The following is a 22722-nucleotide window of genomic DNA, read 5'->3' as shown; positions in this document are numbered from 1 at the left end:
AGCCGCCGCGAGCCCCGTACCGGAAGAGGGCGGGCCCGCGCGATCCCCCTCAGAGCTCCGGGAGAACTCCCCTCACCTGCCCGAATCGCCCTCTTAAAAACCAGCAATTCACCGAGTGTTCATTTCTGTTCAGAAACAGCACGATATTTATTTAACATCTTTATATATTTATATATATATATAATTCTTTCTGCATTGCAGATTGTGTCGAGTTTTATACATCTCTATTTACAATGATTTAAAATAATTATATTTCTTCTCTGGCAGGTATTTACAAAGTCAATAGTAACTACATTTCACATTTCAACAAGTCAACAGCATGAACCAGCTCAGTAAGACAGTTAAGATAATGGCTTACATGCACCAATAACATGATCTTCAATACGTGCCTTCTTCGGGACTAAGAATGAAGACTTTCCCTGGTCCCCAGGTTAAAGGACATCATACAGCAGAGGTCACGGTTATTAGAAACCTGTTTGATTTAGTCCTTCACCAGTACCGAATCTCGAACGTCTGGGGTTCACACCAGCAAGCAGGGCTATGCTGGTCAAGAGGGGCTCACCACCAACCCGTGTCCTTTTGCCTAGCCTGTGTGTCCACAAGAAGTGGGCTACGTGCTGCTTATGCTCCTTCTATGAGATTACATAATGCTAAGGTAGTAAAAATCCTCAGAAATTTGGTTCAGAGAAACAAACCTGGTATGACGAAAAAAGTAAGAAAATAATCTTTTAACCCTTGCAGAATGTTTCTTTTTGCTAGTAAAACAGAGAGCAAGTCCTGTATTCTTACAAGGACAAAAACAGATCAAAAAACTCATTGTCAAGTACAGGAATTACAAATTTAAAAAATGCAGCATGGGGTATATATATATCAATTTAGTTGTTGGGTCTTTTAATAGCAAATAAAAGCTACCGTAGTAAATCTAAAATGTATTAAGAGTAGCTGATTATTAAAAAATTTTATTAGCTTTTTTCCTGGAATCTTCAATATGAAAAAAAAGTGTTAAATGACTCTGTTTTATTAAATCATAAGATATTTGTCCATAAATAACCAGCTAGTAATATCCACCCCTAAAGTATGTACTATGTGCAAGAAAACAGAAGTCCTGTTTCAAAGTAATCATTGAACACTGACACACACACACACACCACACACCCCAGTACTACGAATCTATTAATATTTTGACATGTTGATTTATCCTGAGTGATTGTTTACTCACATCTACTGTATACTTGAAGCCACAAAGTTTTTACTACTTGCATTTTTCATAAACTAATAACATGAAATTGTAGCACAACAACAGTAACTGTCTGAACAGAAAGAACAGTGTCAATAGCCAGTATTTCTGTTCCCAAGTACTTGTTTTAGAACTAAAGGTGAAAGGTTGCTCTACTTTTTCTGTTTTGTGATCAGTTCTGGGGAGGATGAAGACTCAAACACAGAGGATTCACTACTGAATTGTAAGGAAGTTTCCACGACAAAGCACCATAGAGACACTTTACCAGCAGATACTTCTAACAGAAATCTCCCCTGATCATTTCACCCTCTAAAATCAAAACCTGCAAGAATTCTAAACCACATTTTAAAGCAATTTAAATTTTGATTCCTGAACAGATTATTAATCACTCATTAAAAAGTTGTATCAGAATGCAAAGATAGTCTTCTCTAAAACAGCTTAAACCTTACAGACTGTAAAACACTGGGAGCTCCCAACCAAGTAGCTGGTCAATGAAACTTGATTTCATCACTCTGCTCATCATGCACAAGCTAAAATGTAGGGCAACGCTTTATTGTACAGATACAAAGCTTTCATATACATCTGCTCCCATCAGCAGCTCCTCAAAGGAAAACCTTAGCAATCCTTTATGACAGAAGGGATAATTTATGGACCCATTTTAAATTCAATTGGTCCCTCAAATACTACCTTTGGTAACATCTGATGAACACAGTTAAAAAAAAAAAAAAAAAAAAAAAAAATCAGTGAGAGGTATAGCCGAGAGAAAAATAAAGTAAAAGGATGGAAGCAAAAATTGTAAAATTTTTTTTTGTTTGTTTTTTTGTTAAATCTCAAATACAGATGATTCAGATGGGCCAGATTTTTACTAAATCCCTTTCTTGAAGCTGTAAGGTGCAAGCTTAAGACTTGCACAGCTTACTTCTGAACTTCTAATATCACAGGCCTTGACACTTGACAGACTTACTAGGCAAGTTTATCTAATATGGTTGGCTGTTGCTTTAAAATCTCGTTCCAGGATTTATTTTAAATAAAATTTCATAATGACTATGTGGAAAACCTTGTAAATATCAGTCTTACAAAATCAGCTTACTGTTTTCAGGAATAAACCAAGCTGCTCACAGCTCACCACCATCTTCCACCACTGTGGAATAGGCAAGGAAGTATTTTGTCTCTTCAGATGGTCGTGACAGAAATTTTGACAGACTGATACATGTATTCACTAACACAACAACCATGTCACGAATTACTACCCTGAATCACCTACAGAAAAGCTTTCAACAGCAAATCCAAGTGCCAGTGAGGAAAAAAACATAAATAATGAACAGAGATTAAGGCCCATATGCTAGAAGAAAATAGATTTTAAAATACTGAAGAAAATATAAAATATTGAAGCATTATATAAATCAAGAATGTGATGCAAATCTGGCTTGTTTGCTTAGCATGCTTGAAAAGGAGTGATATTTTGCAGCTTTAGTCCTGCAATTATCCTAAACAAGAAACTGAAATAAAAGGGGCAAATTTACTCTTCTGATGAAAACTATTCCTATGGTATAAATGCTTATTACAAATGACACCTACCTAATGGCTTTAATGTTATATTAAACATGCCAAGCTAGCAATATCTTTGGCAATGAGAGAATTTCAGGATGACATTATCAGATCAACTAACATCAAAGTATTTTTGTTTCGTGTGCAGCACATACATTTCATTCAAACATATTCCATTGTATCTTCCATACCTCCTCTAGGATTATGAGCACAGTACCTATACTGTACAGCTTGATTTTTATGAATTATTCAAAAAGTTATTCTTGATTCTTAGTCTTCAAATTAATTTAAATTTGTAAGCCAAGATAAACGAAAATGTCTGGTTTGTGACCAAAGTTAAAATGCTTGAACACTTAAAGGAGATAGCATTGGTTCATGATAAAATAGGACAAGTTCAAACTCTTAGGTTAAAATACAGCCATAGCATAGAATTATCTATTCCAAAATTAATTTTTCAAAATATAATTCTCTGAACATGTTACACATTAAATATTGAGGAAAATTTCCCTGGAGCTACAATTTTCCAAGAACACTAATAAACTTCATTAAAGAAGTAAAACAAACCACATAGTATCTGAAGACAAAAAGCAGAGTTAGGGTCACCTTACTGCAGAGTAGCTTTACCACCACTAAGATGCAGGTTTCCCCCTTAATCTTGAAAAATACGTTCCTATTTACATACAGTATACACACAGTTGAGGCAATTGATTGTCAACACGTGACAAATGTATGTACCTACTCACACACAAGTAAACCTCACATGGTGAGAAAAAACCCTGTCCCAGTAAACTCCAGTATTCATGAGTAGTGCAAATAAATAATTTGTCAGAAAACATCTCTTTTTTCTCACTATTTTGATGACTTTAATTACATTAAAGCTAGCAGGAGTATGTTGGAAATGCATCTAAGACCAACACACTTGCAAACTACAAATACTATATCTAATGCTTACTGGCTGCAACGTGATGTTCAGCATTACAGAATGAAGTATGCTGTTAAAAGACTTCAAATTCACATCAGAAAGGGTGTTCAAAGAAATCTGCACTTAAAATGGTCAGTGATACGGAAGTATCCATTTTATGAAATTTTCCAAATGAAAAGTAAAGGGATAATACAGTAATTTAAACAGTCATCTTGCAACATTAATTTTAATAGGTGTTTTTACTTCATCATGTTGCTTTCTGCAGCATGAAAATATGGTTCACCTTTCAAACACCTTTCAACCAAAAAGCTGCTCACAATAAATCCCTGAAAAGGATAACCAAGCTACAGTTCACAATCCCAACATTTTGGATTTTCTTAAAATTACGAAGTCAAAAAAAATTAGTTGCAAAATGGTAGCATATTGTGATGTGTATCAAGGAATATTTCATTTTTCCCTACTGAAGTATATGTATACATCAGAATACAGAATCTACCCTTCCTCACCTAAGAATTGCCTGTATGTGCATGCATGCACACATATGGAGGGGAAAAAAATCATCGTGTTCTGCTTCTTGTCCTTTTATAATGCTGCAGTTGCACTCAAACAGTGCAGAAATCTAAATCTAGTGCCTCAAGTACCAAATGTTCTAAAAGACGAGACAGCAGAGTGAATTTAGGATAAGGAGGTTTGATTTAAGTCTAAACATTTGTCACAGGTGTCAGAACATTTAAGTATGCTTTATACTTTGTTTAGTATTTAGCATATATAATCAGAAACGCAGCAGCTTATTCCCTCCACCCATATCCCAGACACTTTTAATTTTATTTCTGCCACAGTACTTTGGAATGTACTGAACAGAGCATATAAAGATTTGCTACGATCTTGACACACCCTGGCATAACCTGAGACACGTCTAGAAGCACTAATGATGAACTTGATACACAGCACTGCACAGCCTGGTACTACAGCTGGTTTGCAGGTATTTGTGATGACTTGATTTGTAAGGTAAATGTTCAGCAGTACTTGGCTGAAAAACAACAAAACAAGCTCCCACAACTGGAACACTGCACTAAAAGGGTAAATTTTGAGATGTCATAGATGTACTACATCAGCGAATAAAAACCATAATTTTTTAATAGGGATAAAGTTGAACTCTTTTTAAAAAGACTGATATGGAGTAGGTACATACCCTCAAGAAAAAACCAGAATACAATGAATGAAACTGTAACAAAAGGCACATGACCAAAATGAGAAGGTTTGATTGAGGTTTTTGCCAATTTGAATTTACACATGTAAATCTGACTTCCCTATCTGAAGCCAGTAAAGCTGTCTCACTTTCCTGAAACAGTTTTCATAGTGTGGGACCGCACACAAAGAAAATAGTTTTAAAAATATGGTTGTAAAATTTGACCTGATGCAAATTTAAGCGTCCTAAAACTTCTGGAGGAATCCATCTAATGACAAACACAAAGTAGAGAACCTTGCTAATAAACAACTTTACTTCTTAAAATACTAAAATTAAGTGATTATTAGAAAATTAGCTGACACTCCTGACCTTTTCTTTCCCAAAATATTTAAGGAAATTTCCTTTTTTGATAGTCTCTACAAAGTACAAACTTTGTACTTCCAGTCAGGACTTCCCAATTGTCTCCACTAGGAAAATTTTATTTTATAGAGAAGATTAACCATATACAGCTTTTGACATTTTTACAGAAATGTAAGCCTTGCAGCTTCATCTCAGCTTTGCCTTAGTTCCATCTGTGCATGACTGGTGGTCCTTAAAAATTCATTTCCCTTTGGAAACTGTCAGGTTTTCCTTCTGATGAGCCTATTTACTCTTTACCTGAATTTCTACATCAGATGCTGCTTAATTCACTTTACGACTGTATGATATGAAGACTAGGTGACCAAAGTGACTCATCAAACCACATAAAAACCCTCAAACATTTTAATGATTTTTAATGTAAATTTGAAAAAAAATTAGATCTATTTGAAATAAAGCATAAAAAAAAATCCCCGCCAAAATCAACTATCAGCAGTACCACACCATGTCATTCCTTGTTCTGAATATCTTAGAGTACCATTCAAAGAGAGCCTGCTGTTTGCTTACATTTATCCTTCACAGTGACAGTGAAACCAAAGTGCCCACATAAAAATCCTAACTCTTTCCTGTGGGTTTACAGTTTGTAAACTTCCAGGGTATCATACAGGACTCAAGCAGAGAAGATGAACTTTCCCCTTTTCTATCAAACCAAAAAAGAGACAGAGAGATGGAGAGAGTATGCCAAACATTCTCCAGTGTAACCAGAAGTGTGCTTCTAAGCAGTGTCCTCTAACATAAGTACCAGCCAGCGCCCACACACCAGTCATACACATTTGAGGCTTGGCTTAATGGCACGAGTTCTGCATTTTCTAGAGTAGCGCCAATCCATGAAAATAAGAGTTAAACAAACTCAAAAGATTATATATACCAAGGCAATGAAGTGTGATCCTTCTGGGAATAAAAAAAAGAAAAAAAGACTGTCAGTACCCCTTTGCACAAACAGCATTGCTAGAAAAGCTTCAGCGTTTCTAGCAAACTATTGTCTCTATCCCTGAGACAGCACCTTGAGAGTATGGTCTGTCTGGACTGCAGGATTCCTCAAATGACTCTGTCATTGAATTCAGGGACATTGAGAAAGCAGCTGAAATGGGTGGGGGTGTCCCAACAGCCATGACACAAAAGACAGCAGCCTGAGAAATACTCTTTACCCGAATACACCTTTCAATTCGGTGATCAGCACCTCAAAACAACAGCAACGACAAAAATGAAGCAGAGCTAGCCATTATTTCCTGGGGAAGTAATGTTTCCTTCCCACTTACAAACCAAATTGCTTTAACAGCACGGTGGTGTCTAACTTTTAGACTAAAATGCAGAATGACCCTGTGTCCTGGAGGGGAAGACGTGTAACATTACAAATGGCTACAACGCCATTAGAAGTGCATTGTAACCTACATTATGAACCTAGAATCCTCTCTCCGAGGGAAAACATCTTCCTAATACGCATGTCTCAGTTGCTGAATATCAAAAGCTTCTGGGATGAGAGACCGGGGGCAGTCAAGAAAAAACTACCCTCATTTTAATGAAAAAAGTGCTGTAGGCAGCCAGGAGCAGCAATGACAATCCCCTCCCCAGAATTGATTGCACAGACTCAGAGAGGTCCAAAGTCACACTAGAATCTCTGAGGCACTCCTGGTTCTGAGAAAGACAGGTCAGGATCCAGTAGTCTTTGCAGTACTGTAGACCGAGAAAACAAACCCGTTTCTATTTCTTAACAAAGCCAAAGCATCATCTCATAGGGATCACATTCGCCATTTCTGCCGGTGTCTCCAGTCTCACAGTGTTGAAATGGGACTGATCAGCCTACGATGGATTGCACATCACCCAAGGAGAAAGGAAGGCATGGACAAAGGCATACAGTACATTATATACTGCTTCACAACCATGTTTACAAGGGGGTAGGACGATGAAGGCGAGGGAAGAATTATTGCTGTTTCAGTAATACAGTATGATAGCTAAACCAAATCAAACGAGATCACAACAGTCAGTATTTTCACACTGTGGGATGATGGTTCATGTTTTGCTTAAGGATGAACTTGCCAGGGATTAAGGGGGAAGAGGGAATACTAAGGAAGGGAGTCAAAGTTACACCTGGGATATCAGCTGCATATTGAAACTTGGAGATCGAGACTGCTTCGTTAGGGGAGCTCCTGGGGAAAGGAGATCTTTACCTTCCCCAGCTTGGCCTAGCCGGTCCTCCTGTAGGCTGATGGTTGAAAATCGATTGGTGTTGCCAGCTGCTAGACTGGTAAAACCCTCTGTACCAGCTCCAGCACTGGAGCCTGCTTGACTGCCATTCACATAGTCAAATGATCTACTGGAGGAAGCACTGGCGGTCCTGATCAGGCCCAAACTGTTGGCTTTTGGCACCACCTGCCCAGCAGGCAGGCTGAGGTGTTTCTTAGTAGGCGTCATCTCAATTATATCTCCATCCAGGTCAGAGGACTGGTGTGTGTACTGCTTTCGGGCTACTGGATCTCGAGGGCTGTCATTGGATTTTGCTGCAGAAGAGGTTTCTTTCTCCTTAGGGGAACGCCCACTTGCTGTCTTCCTTAAGCTGCCCTTCTGGGATACAGAGGATAGAGGTTTGGTCCCAGCTGGCTGGCTGCTGAGGGAAGCTCCCGATGAAAATCCTTCATCAGCATCATTAAGGTTCACAGACTCCTCTCTTCCATTTACACCTTCAGTATCTATTACGAAAAAAAGAAGCAACCAAAAAACCCCCAAACGAATCAGAAAACACAGATTGCATTCAAGTCACATGAAGACAAAGATGTGCACAGAACATCAAAACAAACCTCATTTGCTAATCCACTTGGATTCTTGCTTAAGTTTTTTTTTATTCTCAGCCAATTTTCCTGCCATATTTAGCAGCACAACAGAGCGTAACAGTAAGTGCTCTCTGAGTTTGATTGGCCTTTCATCTCTAATACTCTTATCAATCAGAACATTGGTCCCATACTTTGTCTATAAACAAGAATTGGGCCCCATTTGGTTAATCTGTTTTAGCTTGGTCTGCAGATACTGCTACCCATTCTCCTACTAGACGTCATTAAAAAAAAAAACCAAACCAAAACAAACCCACCACCCTTTCAGACTATTTTTATCCTATTTTGAGGCACAATCTAAGGATCTCTTCCAGTCAGAGTAAGTTCTGGTGAGTGTTCAGTAAGCTTCAGAATTAGGCTACTTCCTAGGCTAGCAATCACAATGTTCCAGAAGTAGAAGGCTTCTCTTGTGTGTAGCTGGCACTCTGAACAACGTGACCATACCTTCTATTGGAGATTAACCTAATTCCTAGTTCTCTCTTCTCAAAATTCAATCCTCCCTGAACTTACATCAATCCCATCCAGGTGCTTCTACCATATTTGCTTTTATCTTAACAACTGCAGTTTTCAGAGAAAAAAAGGCAACACGTGCATTAGAGAAATTAAATCTCTGAAACACTTTATGTTATAGAAGAGGCACTGTGCTTTTGACCGGAATCTCAAAGAGCAAATAAAAGCATTACAATATTATTTCTTAAAACCTTCTATTTAGGCCTATAATATGATTAGTAATATGATTAGGGCTGCACACAAATACTTTTTTTTTTCTTTTAATCTTATTCCAGTCTTTTTCTAAGCTCCAAGTTCTCAGAAGTTATTGTTTTAGTAGAAAACTGAGCAGCATTTATATTTTAAAACCAAAAATGGAGCTACAATTTTTGCTCCATGTATCTCATTTCAATGAGGAAAAGGCATAAATTTTCACCATGTCAGCAAAAAAGAAGTCACTCAGGCTATAAGAATTTTGCTTTCCTTTGTAAAAGCCGTCGAGACTGATTATTTGGAAGAAATACAGATCCAGCCCACCTAAAGCTGCTGTGGTGCTCTACTGTTGTTCAACCCAGCTTGCCGCCAAGCAAACGTGTTTAAATCTTCTTTGTGGAGTGGGAAAAACATGGTGGCAAATACCCGAGAGGGTCCAACATTTGAGTGGAAGCTCATCCTCTCATGCCTAGTGTTAGCTAAGGAACATTTTACATCATGACAAACAGAACAGACAGAATGCTTTTGGTGTCGTTGTCGCCTCTGTTTAGTGGGAATACAGCCTGATCCAATTTCACAATTCTGAGGTGTAATGCAAACGCAAAACTTTACAGAGAGGTTTCATTACTCTATGTTTACTACTTACTTTCAGGAAACTTTGTCTTGGAATTACTATTACTGTGTATCAGCTTACAAAAGACATTTAGACATCTCCAAATCAGCCCACTCTCAGCCTCTCTCAAAACAATGCAATGAGAGATGATTCTGTAGTTTTCAATAGTTCTATTTGACTCACAAACCTTCCAGAAGCAGAAAAATAATAGGGTCCATGTTACTGCAGTCTTCCTTCCTTGGTTAAGCCTTTTGCCTTAGAAGAAGCAGCTCCTTAGGTTGCCAGAGCAATTATTGAAATGAAGGGTGCATTACCTGCTTTAACTTCCCATAACCATATTTAAAATGCACGTGCTTTCCCCACTTCCTGACAACCCCATTTGGTCAAACTAGGCCTTCCTCTTCTCCCTGACACATACCTGTTTTTCTTACAGGTATATATTACAGTGATATATTTTATCCACATCAATATTCCCCCCTTCAGCCTTCCCACACACAGTCAAAGGTACTGATAAAAATCAGACATTACTGGAACATACCAAATGCAAGACCACTTTTTCAATTAACCAACGTTTATGTTTCTTTATATAACCATGCAAAGCTGGATGAAAGCGTGTTCAGCTACAAGCAGCGAGAGAAGCAGCTGAAGCCCCCTCTCAAGCCCTTCTTTTTCAATAGAAAGACGTGGAGCTTGTAAGAAGCTACCTCCAGACAACACTGTTAAGTTTTTTATTATTACAAGAAGATCAGTAGTTTTCAAAGTTTATGTTAAAACATTGCTGAGTAACAGGAGGCTAAAGCACATGTCCTATTCAGGGACAGTGAAGCAGAGTAGTTACTCTGAAAAAATGGCATTTTATGCACAGGATTTAAAGATAAGACTGAGAGGGGTTGTTGCAAGCTTTTGGATGCTGCAACTATACAGAGGCCCAAGCTGCTCAGCAGTGCTCAAAAATGAAGAAGATAGAGAAGACAACATGCAAGAGAGTTTCTGTCTAGTCAGACTCACATACCTACAGAAGCTCCCAATGGGATTAAAGTAATTCTGCAAACACATTCTTTTCCTAATACATCTTATTTTTCCTCTAAAAACTGTCCTCAGAAATAATAAAAAATGTTTGAGTCCTTACATACTCTGGGAAGGAAAACAGGATGATCTAACAACAGTTTTCTCTTTCTCTTTTTGTTTGTTTGTTTTTGATTTATAGACCAAAAAGACAATTTCAAAAGGAAACAAAATCTAAAAATCTACTCCCTTCCAAATACTCTTTATTTTAAGGCCAGAAGAGAAAGAGACAGTGCAACCCAATAGAAATCACATCCATTGCACTACAGTGTGTACTCAGGACTCTCACTGTTCCCTATCAGAATAAATCTGCCTTCAAATAATTTGTTATTTGAGCACTTATACAACTAGTACTTTAGATACAGACTCAGTGTTCTCCACTGACCCAAAATAGTGCATGTAACTGCAGCTGCAACCAGCCAGAAGCAGAATACCTTGTACTGCATTATTGAGTCATTCTTGAAGTCTTATCTTTTTTCTACTTAAGGGGTCAAAACACTGATCTGAAGAAGGGGTTTTATACACCTTTTTAGAACTACTTTTAGCAAGTTTATCCTTCTTATACCTGAAGATTGAAAAGTCACCGGACGTGATCAGTCTCTCCTTGTGCTGGTTGACATCAAAATGGTATTTATGAGAGGGAATTTTCTGTCTGAAGCTTTCTGTGAAACCAGTGTCAGAAAACGAACAGGGCCCCTGGATATACACCCACAATTTTATGTTGATAATCAAGCCAAATTCCAATCCTTGGCCTTCTCCCAGATGCTGTCAGCTGGAGAACTCAGTTTGATCAACAATGCAATTATATGTTGCCGATGTTACAGAAGTAAATGGTATTCAATCCATTTGTATTGAAGCAGAGAATGTGGAACGATGCCTGATCCAATAATATGCCAAATTATATCAGTGGTTTCAAACAAGACTAAAATGCATCATCTTTATCAACTTCTCTTCCCACTTCCTGTCTGTCCCAGAAAGTTCTCTGCAGCTCAGGACTTCTCTATATCCTTCAGGTCATGCACATGCAAAGAGTTATAAAACGGAGTAAGATCAAGTGAAAAGTGAATTTAAGAGAAGACAGGATCATTTACTGAGCATGCTCAAATTCATAATGCACCAAGTAGATTAGAAACCTGCACTAAATATTATGCCACTCTCTTCTGCAGAAGCATGAGATCTTAATTATTGTTCGATAGCAGCTTTAAGTGTAATGCTTCTGTGATAACACTACATTTAAGTCTCCAATTTCTCCAGATCATTGTTTCCTGAAGAACAAATGGTAGCTCATATCTGAATGTGCAAATAAATCTCATTTATGATCAGCTAATATCCTCATAGAGGCTGGAAACACCAAAGGAATGTTCACATAGAGAAGAAGGCTTGAGATAGGAAAGTACTTGAAAATACGTTCAGCTAAATCTGTATGAACTTAATTCTCATCTCGAGGAGAAATTATGATTCAAGTTCAACACTTGAAACTATGTCTTTCATCAAGGAAAGCAGATGAACTAAAGTAAAATAAGATTCCAACACCTACCCCTATCTGCTATACTTGGCTGCCAAGCAGACCTCTGAAGCCCTACAGCATTTGTGTGGACAGCACGACTGAGAAAGCAAGCAGTAATTGTTTCTAAAGTTTTTAGAAACATGACAATGTCATTTCTTCCTGAAAACACAGAGCACTTTTTTGGTGCTTGTAGAGTTGCCAGCTCTAAATGAGTTGTACGTATATGAATTTTCAATTAAAAGACGACTGACAAATAAAACATCAGTAACTGCATACCTGCTTTAGATAGGCTTGACTTTTAATGGCAACAGGAAACTTCTTTCTTGAAAATTTAAAAACTGAAGACTAAAAAGACACTATTTTAACTAAAATGGAGCCAAATCCATTTATACTCTGTACTGTCTACTTTTCAGGACTCGATTCATGTTCATCTGGTGCATATTTTTTCTTCTTAATAGCAGATTAAACATGCTCAGTAATAGAAAGTTTCTAAGCAATCCCAAAGCTCTTGGATCTTACCCCTGTCTTTTTTTTTTTTTTGTGCCATGCCAAGCAGTGTTTCAGCACACAGATGCAAGCCCCAGGCCAGCCCACACGATAACAAAAGGTAGTTCCTGACCTGATGTTAGGTATATGGGGGACGCGTGTATTGCAAAGAAAGCTAATACACCCTGGGATAGCGGAAACACACACTAGAATGGAAAGAAGTTCTGCTTGGGGATAGGGAGCCAGGATCCTCCTCCAGCAACTGCCTCACTGACTTCTGCCTCCTCATCTCTGTCCTACCCTCTGTTGTGGCTGCTGCCAAGGTGGGCTCCGGGAAGCCATGCTCAGGGGTCCTGCGCATCAGCACCTCCCCCTCTTGCTCACGTTTGATCCCTAGGTCTGTGGAGCCGTGTTGGATCGGTGAGCCAGGAATGCTTGAGTCAGCCTCGATTGAGAAGTCAAAGCCATCTGGGATTCAACATATAACATTTTAGTGCTTTTCTATTCCTTCCTTGGTGTTCCAACCCAGGCAGGGAAAATAGAAACTTTATGCAGACATGGAACAAACACAAACCACTACCCATGCTCAGTTAAAAGTGGTGAGAACATCCACAGAAAGGGACAGGTGGGCCGGACTGTCGACCAGAGACCAGCAAATGAATATAATGGCAACTACACTGACGACAAACACGACGCAGAGTCCTGAAAACAGGAGACAGCTACTCGTTGTCCTGGACACTCTGATTCGGCTGATGACCAGAGGTCATCAAATCCTTTTGCACGTGACCAAGAAGAATAATAAAAAATAAAAGGGGACAGAAATGTACCACAGGAAAATATGTAATTCCTATTTTCAGACTTTTTACTCCCAGTCGATTCTTTTGTTATTTTCCTTTTCACCTTCAATGATTTATGCAGCTTTTTAAAACTAATGTTTTATACGTGAAGTAACAAAGCTTTGAAAGTAGACAAAGTGATTTCAAAGCAAGTTTTTTGCTACACCTACACTGAAGATGTCATCACATCAAGGTAAAGATCACTACTTTTTTTTTTTTTCTTCATACAGTCAAGCATGCTTCTGTACAATGTAGAGAAAGTACTCTACTGAGGAAAGACTAATTCTAAACTATCCAAACCTGTTTTATAGCCCCCCCAAAAAAATGGGTCTTATGATGGTAGGTGTGATGTTCATTTTTTCCCTCTCCCACTGCCATCAGTAGCTTTAGGCAGCTGGAATCCTATTGAGGTCTAGATGTTAGCATTCATTCCCTGAACTATTTATGATGGGAGGCACTTGAGTTTTAGCGCAGAATAAGCAAAGAACTCAAATTCTACACCACACTTTACCCCTACAATTTCATACTGTGTTGCATGGAGAAAAAAGAAGTCTTACTAAACATTTTCCAGTTTCTCCATTTCCTCATCTACCTCACAGTTTATCACAAAATCAAAACCAAAACAAACACCCAAAATATTCATGTTCATGCAGTGCTCTGAAGATGTAAAATACTATATACTGTTATGGAGCATCACTTTCAAAAACAAACAAACAAAGAGGCCCCCCAAAGTTCTGTAAACATTCAAACTCGGAAGCCAGATTACAGTGATGATGATGATTACAGTACACTGGATATGTGCTCCTGACAGAGAAAGCTCACCTTCTCTCCTCCAGCGATGGCGACGGATAGAAGCTGTTGTAATAGCACTCCGAGAAATTCTTGGAACTGTTGGAGTAACTTCTACTTTCAATACCTTCTGGCCTTCTTGTGATGCATCAGGAGCATCAAAAGGCAGCGAATTCTTCATGGCATTTGCAACCTAAGACAAAAGTAAGATGCTGTACTACTACTGTCCTTGATTGCGCTAATGGCAATATTGGATCTCTCACTGGACACAGAAAAGAGAACGAGCAAGAACTGGAAATTATGCCAGATTCCCCTCAAGATGAATGATGCCATGCCCAGGATTCAAAGTTGATTACATGGAAAAGCTCATCACAAACCTATTCTCAAAATCAGAGTTAATTTTCTCCAGTTTTTTAAGGCAACGTCTTTTGTTCTGTCCTTGCCATCTGTAGTGACAGACACATACAGGAAGGTCTCCATCCAAAAGAGACTGCAATATGACAAGGCAAATACCATTTTTATTTTATGACAAGAGTCACAGCCCAGGCAATGCAAACAGCCAGTGGCCTTGTGCACAGGGGGTCTGATTTCCACCACACCTTTCCCCGTACCACTCCCCACCCCTCCCTAAAACCAACAACACAACCTAACCAAGGGGATTAGACTGCAGGTACTTGCAAAAGTTATTTAGGAAAAAAAAAATTTGCAACCTAAGCAATAAACATCAAGTATTAAAATGCACTCATCTTTATTAAACCTATTTTTTATTGTAATAACCTATTATAAAGTCAGAAGTTATGTTTTGCAGCTTTGAGGAGAACAACTGACTTCTTCTGGCTTTGATGTTTTAATTGCTTCTTTAAGTTTCCCATAAAATGCCTTTGGGATTAGAGGTTTACTTTAAAAAAGACACAACCAACTTTCAGTGACGTTTCTTACTTTACAAGTAAATTGTTCAACAAAAGTGAATTTGTGTACCATCTCCAGAAAAGCAAAGTGGTTCTCTATGGCATGTGCAGTATTCAATAACAAAGCTGATACACACAAAGCATTACTTAAAGCTTCAAAATCCCCCCAAAACCACAACCCATAAAATGAACACACTCTGATTTTCCAAATTCTTCTACTCACTGGAGTTGCTACCTCTTTTGAATAGATACCCTTGTCAGTATTTTTTTTTTTTTTTAAATCATCTAAAAATTCATAGCAAAAGACTTCTGCACCATGACCAGGATCATGACAGAGCATTTCTGCTTGTGGAACCTTTTAACAGCTGGTCCTTTCTAGCAGCACAAACTGTACTTCTGGGGACTGAGGAAAACCATATGGAGATAAAAATCAGTGCAACAGTAAATCTTTGCAACAGTCTAAACAACCAGTCTGAATGAGTCACAGTCCTTGTCTGACAAAAACACCCTCAAAACCACGATCTTTCAGGACACAAAAACACTTGCTCACGATGTCTAATCCAGCACTGAAAGGCAGGAGAACAAACACCCAGCACAATTCAGACTTGGCAAGCCAAGTCTGCAGCTATCAATGACAAAGGAAGATTGGTGTCAGGCCAGACATCCACTCTTGCCTACCAGAAAGGAGCTCTAAGGAAAGAACATTCAATAAGAGCAATAAGTGCATCAATAAAATACATTGGAGAAAGCTGCTGTCACAACAGGGACTTGCTGATCCATGGTTTCTGTGCACTGGACTTGGAAAGCCTGTGTGTCTCTGCTCTGAAAACTGGGATTTCTGTCTGAAAAACATGCAGAACTCCTTGCTCAGAGGAAAAGACTGACTGGAACTGGTCTGCTCCCCAGGTCCAAGGTGCTACTATTTCTGACACTTGGTGATTACTTTGTCTCTGCAGAAGCTCTCAGGTTTCCTGACCAGCTCCCAGAATTTGTTAACAGAAATTCAACTTGTACTTGAATACAAGTATCTAAAAATAATCCTAATGTGGGGGTTTGCCTGAATATTAAATAGACTTCAAAGAATCTGCTGCTCTTAAGAAATCCTAGGCAGAAGCTGAGCTTAGAAACTCACCTGTGAAGCACCCCAGATGATATTTATGTGGTGCTAGTAGTTTTAGGTTTAAAATACAGAATTTTATAATGCTGCTAAATTATACACATCTCGTAAAGAATGCAAGGAGACCAAAGGGCTCCAATCTTTGAAAAAGTCAAATTGCTTGAATATATAGCATTAGGACAAAGACATGAAGGTAATTTTTTAAATAAAATGGACAATTTCTTAAAGCTACTTTTAGAAAATGTTAGCAAAACAAGACAATGCAAGCAATGATGAGAGTACTAAAAAACAAAAACAAAAACACACCTCCTCCAAGAGGCCTGCATGGTTATGCAAGAAAAACCTGACAACCAGGAAGGGGTAAAAGTTGGTGATATCATGATGCCACCAAACAACAGGATGGAGAATCAATAGGAGCTTTAGAAAAAAACCAAAGACATCCTAGAAGATTCTTACAACTAAAAGTAATCTCAAAGGACAAACTGATTAAAAAATGAATATTGAAAACTAAAAATTGTCATATCATCAAGTTCCAGATCCTCCTGCACGCTTTTCAAATGTAGTTGTTTGATAGGATGGCCCAATTCAGCAGGTTCAATATTTGATTTAAAACTTTCAATCTAATGGAGTGATGAGTCATTTCCAAAAGGAACCAACTATTATAATAATTCAATGCATAGCAGGCATTTTAAATGCAGCAGTGTCAGAAAGCCTGTAGATAAATTTTACAGCCAATATTAATACATTTGGAGAATAATTTTATGCAATTCAGTTCAGAAAAGAGTGATCTCAGATTGCCACATAAAAAGATTTTTGCCAATCCACTCCTTTGTCAGTTATGTAAAAAGCAATGACATTTTACTGCTGTTAGTTCAGAGGACTAAAGGCTTCTAGCCACAATTCTGATGCAGAATCTGCAACAGCAATCTAATTTACTTTATTCTCCTTAATTTTCCCTCTTCTTTTGATTCTCATTCCTACATTTGACAAAAATTTCCCCTTTCTCTCTTTCAACCTTCTCATCCTTCCCAATCATATCCACTTGCATGCAGCCCAGTTTCACCACTTTGCCCATTTCTCTTCTCTCTTTTCACGCTTGGAACAACAAATACAGTGAAAACTAAACTTTAAAAAAAAAAAAAAAAAAAAAAAAAAAAATCCTCACCACAATTAGAACTACTCTATTTTGTTACTGTTCCTCCAAACAAGGTAAAGATTAAGATCTGTGTGACTTTTATCAAAAAAAATTTGGCATTGACGCTGGGATCAGAGCTCCTTTTCACTTTCACCTGTATGCTGCTGTTGCTTTCTCTACTTTGTTATCAGTTAAAACCCACAGTTTATTCTCAACCCTGATGAAGGTCTAGAAGCAAAGAAAACACCTTTTTGGCAACCAATGCCCTATAACATACAACTATTCAGTTAAGCTGCTTTGAACCACTCATCAGTAGCTTATGTCAAAACAACATCAAGATTTTGAGCCAACTGTAATATATTAGCAAAATCCTAGCTTTCAGTCACAATGAATCCTAAAAGATCCCAACACCCTGGCTTAAGAGTGGAAAAAGTATAGTATAAATAGCTATGTTTCAAACACCAGCTGTTAACAAATCACTTGCATTTGATAGTGCAGCGAATGGACACAAAAGCTTTCTTTACCAGGCCACTTCAGAAACACATCCACCCTCCTCTTAACCAAGGCCATAAATTACAAGGGATTGTTTCTTACCAGCAGGGGCTGGGAGTAGAGTTCAAGCTGTGCTCTGTAAATTATGTCCTCCAATACCTCCTGGCCAAGCTCCCACTGACCATTATATCTAAAAAGTAAAGACAGATATTTATCTTTCACATCTTATGAAAACAAACTTGTCCTTTTTTCTGCCTAAATCCAGCTTTGTACTTCTCACTTACATAGAAAATTCATCAACTGTACGTACACCCCGGCGTACATTCACTTCTTTTAACACTACAACGTATTTTATGAACTTGTTGGTGTAACAAGAAAGCTGTTCCATGTTCTCTCCAAACAAGACAAAACTGATGCCATAATCAGGACAAACTTTAAGAAAATGGGGTCAATATGCAAATGTTAATGCTGCTTAGCAGAACTGAACTGAATTTACACCAGAAATGTACTTTTGCTGCCTCAGATGCTACTGACACTTAAGAGGTCTGCATTTCATCAGTTCATCTTGGCATCCAAGCTCATTATGCTTGTGAACAGAAGGTATCTGTGGTAGGGGCAAGGTGGAGAAAGCTGAAACCAGAAGCCTCTCTTCAGCACCTACTGCTGCCCTTTCATCACTTAATTCAGTGCAGACAAAAATATTTTCAAATTATCTGTTGGCTGAATAAGCAAGTAATGGGAAATACACTAATCAAGTACAAACTTGTGTTATGAGTCTAACTATTTTTTTCAATTATAAAACAAGTGGTATTTATATTTTAATTCATGTAAAAGCAGACCTTTCTCTTGAAGTAAGAAAACCCTGACCACTTACATGGCATAATAGACCCCTGTGAGCAGCTGCACCATGAAGTCAGGGTCTAACACCACTCTACCACAGTGTTCTTTCCAGCGTTTCTCATGCTGCCGTGGAAATCCACTCACACACAGCCTAAAAACAACACCATTACAAGGAAGTATTAACTCCACAAAGACTACAAATGTCTTCATAGCACAGAAATTTTAGTTATTTTCGAATTATTTTTTTTTAAATATAAATACACAACATAGAACATTCTTATGTTGAGTTCCTAATCATTAGAGCAGTTTTGTAGCAGTGCCTTGATACGTGGCTTGCTGATAGCCCAGTGTTACTCCCATGCAGCCAATAACTCTGCCTGTATTCCTCAAATCATAACCAGCTTCTAAAGAACAAGGGTGGCAAGATGTTCTCTCTGGTAGCAGCCAGGAAACTCTCCCTAAAATTCAGTAATTGAACCCAATTTTCTTTAAAGGAAACATTTCAGTGGTACAGAAGGGAAGTATATCACCTCCCATCTAATGTATGATGACAACATGCAGTCACCTTATACCCAAAGTCAGGTAACATACATACCATAGTCTTGAGAACTGCTCTCAACTGCCTTGCAAGAAATATTTCTGACCCTTGAAAGAGAGGCCTGCCTTACAATATATTGCCTACATTAAAACCAGGATAATTTATTACATCCTTATTGCATCAGTTTAATATCTGAATCTTCATGGAAGCAACACATGGCCAATGATACATAGCAACTGTGGCATTGTCTCCCAAACATCAGAAATCCCTCACGTATAAAATGTCTCGCTTCTCTACTCAAAGAACAGATCTGATTTTCAGATGCAGGAAAATTAAACATATTTGGCAAATTTAGCATAGCCACAACTCAAGTGAAAATGATGGAAGCAAACCAAGAACCAATCCATCCCCGTCAGAAAGCACTTTTCTTTCCTGGATCAATACTTAAAGGTCTAAATGACCCTGAAGACTACTTCAAAGGCAAGTGTCTCACCTGGAACCCATTGTACAAAGTGACTGGTAAGAAGAAGCAGGCATGTAGACAATAGCTGAATTGTAGCACAGCATAAGGAAGCTCAGCACCTCAAACCTGAAAAGAGAAGAGCAAAATCTTGCATTGTTTATATTCTTATATTTCACTGAAATTTAACACAAGAAATCTATAATTCAAATCAAAAAAGCACCCCACAGGAAGAAGTGCCAGAAGTAAACACACAAATCCTTTCATTCTCTTTCATTACAATTCACTAACTTGAAACAGGCTATCAAAGGTTCACTATAAACACTTAAATTCACTGTTTTGAAAATCTTGAAAGCCATAAACATATGCAGTAGCTATGAAGGAAATGAGATACGACATAATATTTGGACAGTTACGGAAGTGGAAATGTCTGCAATGCATTCAAAATGATTTTAACAGTTTCCCCAGTGCTGTCTTTAGACACAGGTAAAGCTGGCAGTCTCTAAACAGCAAGGCCATTTCTCTCACTCCTGGTTCTGTCTATTCACTTAGCTCCACTCCCTTTTCCTAACAGAAAAAGGAGTCACAGCCCCTGATCCAAAGCTGAATTTTCTTTACACTTACACTTTCAGGAAAAATTGAATAGACAGCCTTAAAACCAAAGATATTCTTTGCAGACACAGAAATGACAGAGAAGTTATTCTTCAAAATTAACTAGCAGAAGAGCATACAAGGATGGAACAAAGAAAAAGAAAATTTTACCTCAAGATTACTAAGGTTGTTCTCTAGATCTATTTCCGAGCGCTTAATGCTGAGAAAGGACTGATCACAAAATATTTTTGTTTTGTTTTGTTTAAGGACTTGACTCCCTAGTGAAGCACCTTTAATATTAAGAGTACATCCACCTACCGGTTCTGTGCTGTGAAGGTTTCTCTCTGAGGATGAAGATCACTGTAAACTACTCTGATAAGATCATGCTGACTTAACGCTCCTTCAGTTAAAGCCATGGATCCAATGGTAGAGGGCTAGAAGTAGGTGATGGGAGAAGGAAGGAAGGAGGGGGAGAAGTTAAGTCCTAAGTAAAAATTCCCCAAAAGCTTTAAAACTCTCAGCTACCTAAGGCAAAAGACACACTTATCTTGTGACCTGTAAAAATGAAGATTACTCCAGAATACAGTAAATCTAAAAGCATTATTACCTAGTTTCATTGTTATAAAGCATACACACTTACAAGTAATACAGTAGCTGAGAGCAGTTTTCAACTTTGATTCTTACATATCCATGTACAGTAAGCTTGTCCTGATCACATCTTTTGTCCAGAAACAGCAGTGAAAGCAAAATACAACTCCAAGGTCTAACAGAACTAAGGAAGAGTTAGAAGGAAGACTACTTTCATGCTAACACGTAAGAGGCAAAAAACCACAGTTGCAACTACAACATAACAAATTCTACTAAAAATAGGCAGTCAGAAAAGATTTTTAACATTTATAATCCTGTTCTTTTACAAATTCTATTGCATTCTATTACGCTAACTGCAAGATATAGACATTGAAAACTTACTGCAACAAGATGCCATCTAAAATGGCCTGTGGCCTCAAATGGATCCAGTTTCCATTCCTCTAATAGATCCAATTTTAATTTACCACAGCAGCTCTCTTACCTCATGATATATTGAGGGTTTCGATAATGAAGGGATGGTGAAAGACAAAACTTTGTTGTTTCCATCTTTGTCAGCAATTTCCTGCATTAAAAACAAAACCAGAACTCAAACAGAAGTAAGGAGAATAGGAGCTGGAGTAACTTTCAGCTCTTAGAAGGAATTTAACAAATAAGTTAGACGTCCTGATCTGATAAGACTATTAACACCCCAAGGACTTTGTGCATTTGCAGAATACCAACAATATCAACATACATATTTATTAAGTGGGAAAAGACCTCTATCACAAACTGCTCTGTAGAATTCCTGTGCAATACTTGAAAAACCCCAACACTTGCTCCTTAATGACTAAGACTAAAGATACTGACAACAGGAGGGCTGATGAGTCACTTGCTGACAATGGGTAATCTTTCATAATAAATGTGCCACAGAGAAAAGGTGAAATCAAGGGGACTGGCAAAGTTTCCTCAGGAGGAAACACACACAATGTTTTATTCAAAGGCTTTCAAACCGGTCAGATTTTGCAGTTGCTAGGCTACTACAAAAGCAAACCCTGCAGTTTTAAAAAAATATACTAGGAGCAATTACATAAGACAACACCAAGAAGGAGTCTAAAATCCTGCCTTTGCACTTTGTACAGCAAATTTTCAAACAATAAGGTCCAGTCATTCCAGTTTATGTAAAACTTTAGCCCAAGGTAGCTCAGTACTTGTAGCAGGCTTCAAGGATTACAACAGGAGGATGGCTGCCAATTTGTCAGAACACAGAAGATTCATTTACCCCTTTCACTTTCTAAGTATTCAGAAAACAACTTCAGTCTCAGTATATGTGCAGAAAAATATCAGTTTCATTAAAAATTAAAAAACAGTGGAAACCACTATTCATTTTGAGGTCTCTTTCTTTCTCAATATGGAGAAATTACTGTCCTTAAAAAATATGAATCACCTACATGACCTTCAAATGAACTGCAGAACATTCATAAAAAAAGGGAGAAAAGAAATGTGCTACTTCAATCCAATAAACAGTACAAAAAATCAGTTTCAAAGCAGTTTCCTGTGGGTTTTTTGTATCAGACTAAATCTAAAATAATTAGATAGTCCAGTTGTTAGAGCCGATCTACAAATAACTAGAATACATTTTATTTTGAAGAATCACAGTTTGGCTATTCTGTGTCTTATGTGCAGAAATACAACCCTCAATTGAAAGGAGGGGTTTACAACGACCTTAGAGGGAAGGGTGACACTTCAGTAGAGTATGTTTTTTTGCAACATTAAAGAGGGCTACTTAATTTCCTTACAAACAGAAGTATATAAAAGTTTGAGAAAGCCCATGAGATGATTCTTTTCAGTGAAAATGTTTTTTTTTTTTTCAAAAAAGGTAACTATAAACTAAAAAAAAGTTTTACAAACGCACCCTAACTAAACCTTCATTACGTTATG

General features: G+C 37.9%; 1 protein-coding gene across 8 annotated transcripts in view; it reads right to left on the bottom strand.

The window, feature by feature from the left end:
* Window positions 1-145: 145 nt before the first annotated feature.
* HYCC2 (hyccin PI4KA lipid kinase complex subunit 2) overlaps window positions 146-22722 on the bottom strand; it is a 49642-nt gene continuing 27065 nt past the window's right edge. For 5 of the 8 annotated variants that reach the window (XM_040069181.2, XM_040069180.2, XM_040069183.2 and 2 more), the window contains 8 exons: window positions 21287-21367; window positions 20536-20651; window positions 19660-19755; window positions 18663-18779; window positions 17891-17978; window positions 14170-14329; window positions 12812-12979; window positions 146-8000 (listed from right to left, as the gene is read on the bottom strand). In XM_040069181.2, coding sequence (XP_039925115.1) covers window positions 7396-8000; window positions 12812-12979; window positions 14170-14329; window positions 17891-17978; window positions 18663-18779; window positions 19660-19755; window positions 20536-20651; window positions 21287-21367 — 1431 coding nt within the window. In that variant the 3' untranslated portion in view covers window positions 146-7395. The remainder of the gene's footprint in view (window positions 8001-12811; window positions 12980-14169; window positions 14330-17890; window positions 17979-18662; window positions 18780-19659; window positions 19756-20535; window positions 20652-21286; window positions 21368-22722) is intronic. The other 3 variants (XM_040069187.2, XM_040069186.2, XM_040069185.2) reach the window with 2 other exon arrangements.

This window comes from Hirundo rustica, chromosome 7 (assembly GCF_015227805.2).
Source record: "Hirundo rustica isolate bHirRus1 chromosome 7, bHirRus1.pri.v3, whole genome shotgun sequence".
Taxonomy (NCBI): Eukaryota; Metazoa; Chordata; class Aves; order Passeriformes; family Hirundinidae; genus Hirundo; species Hirundo rustica.
Note: the sequence above shows the minus strand (reverse complement) of the source record. Positions and strands in the feature narration are given on the sequence as shown.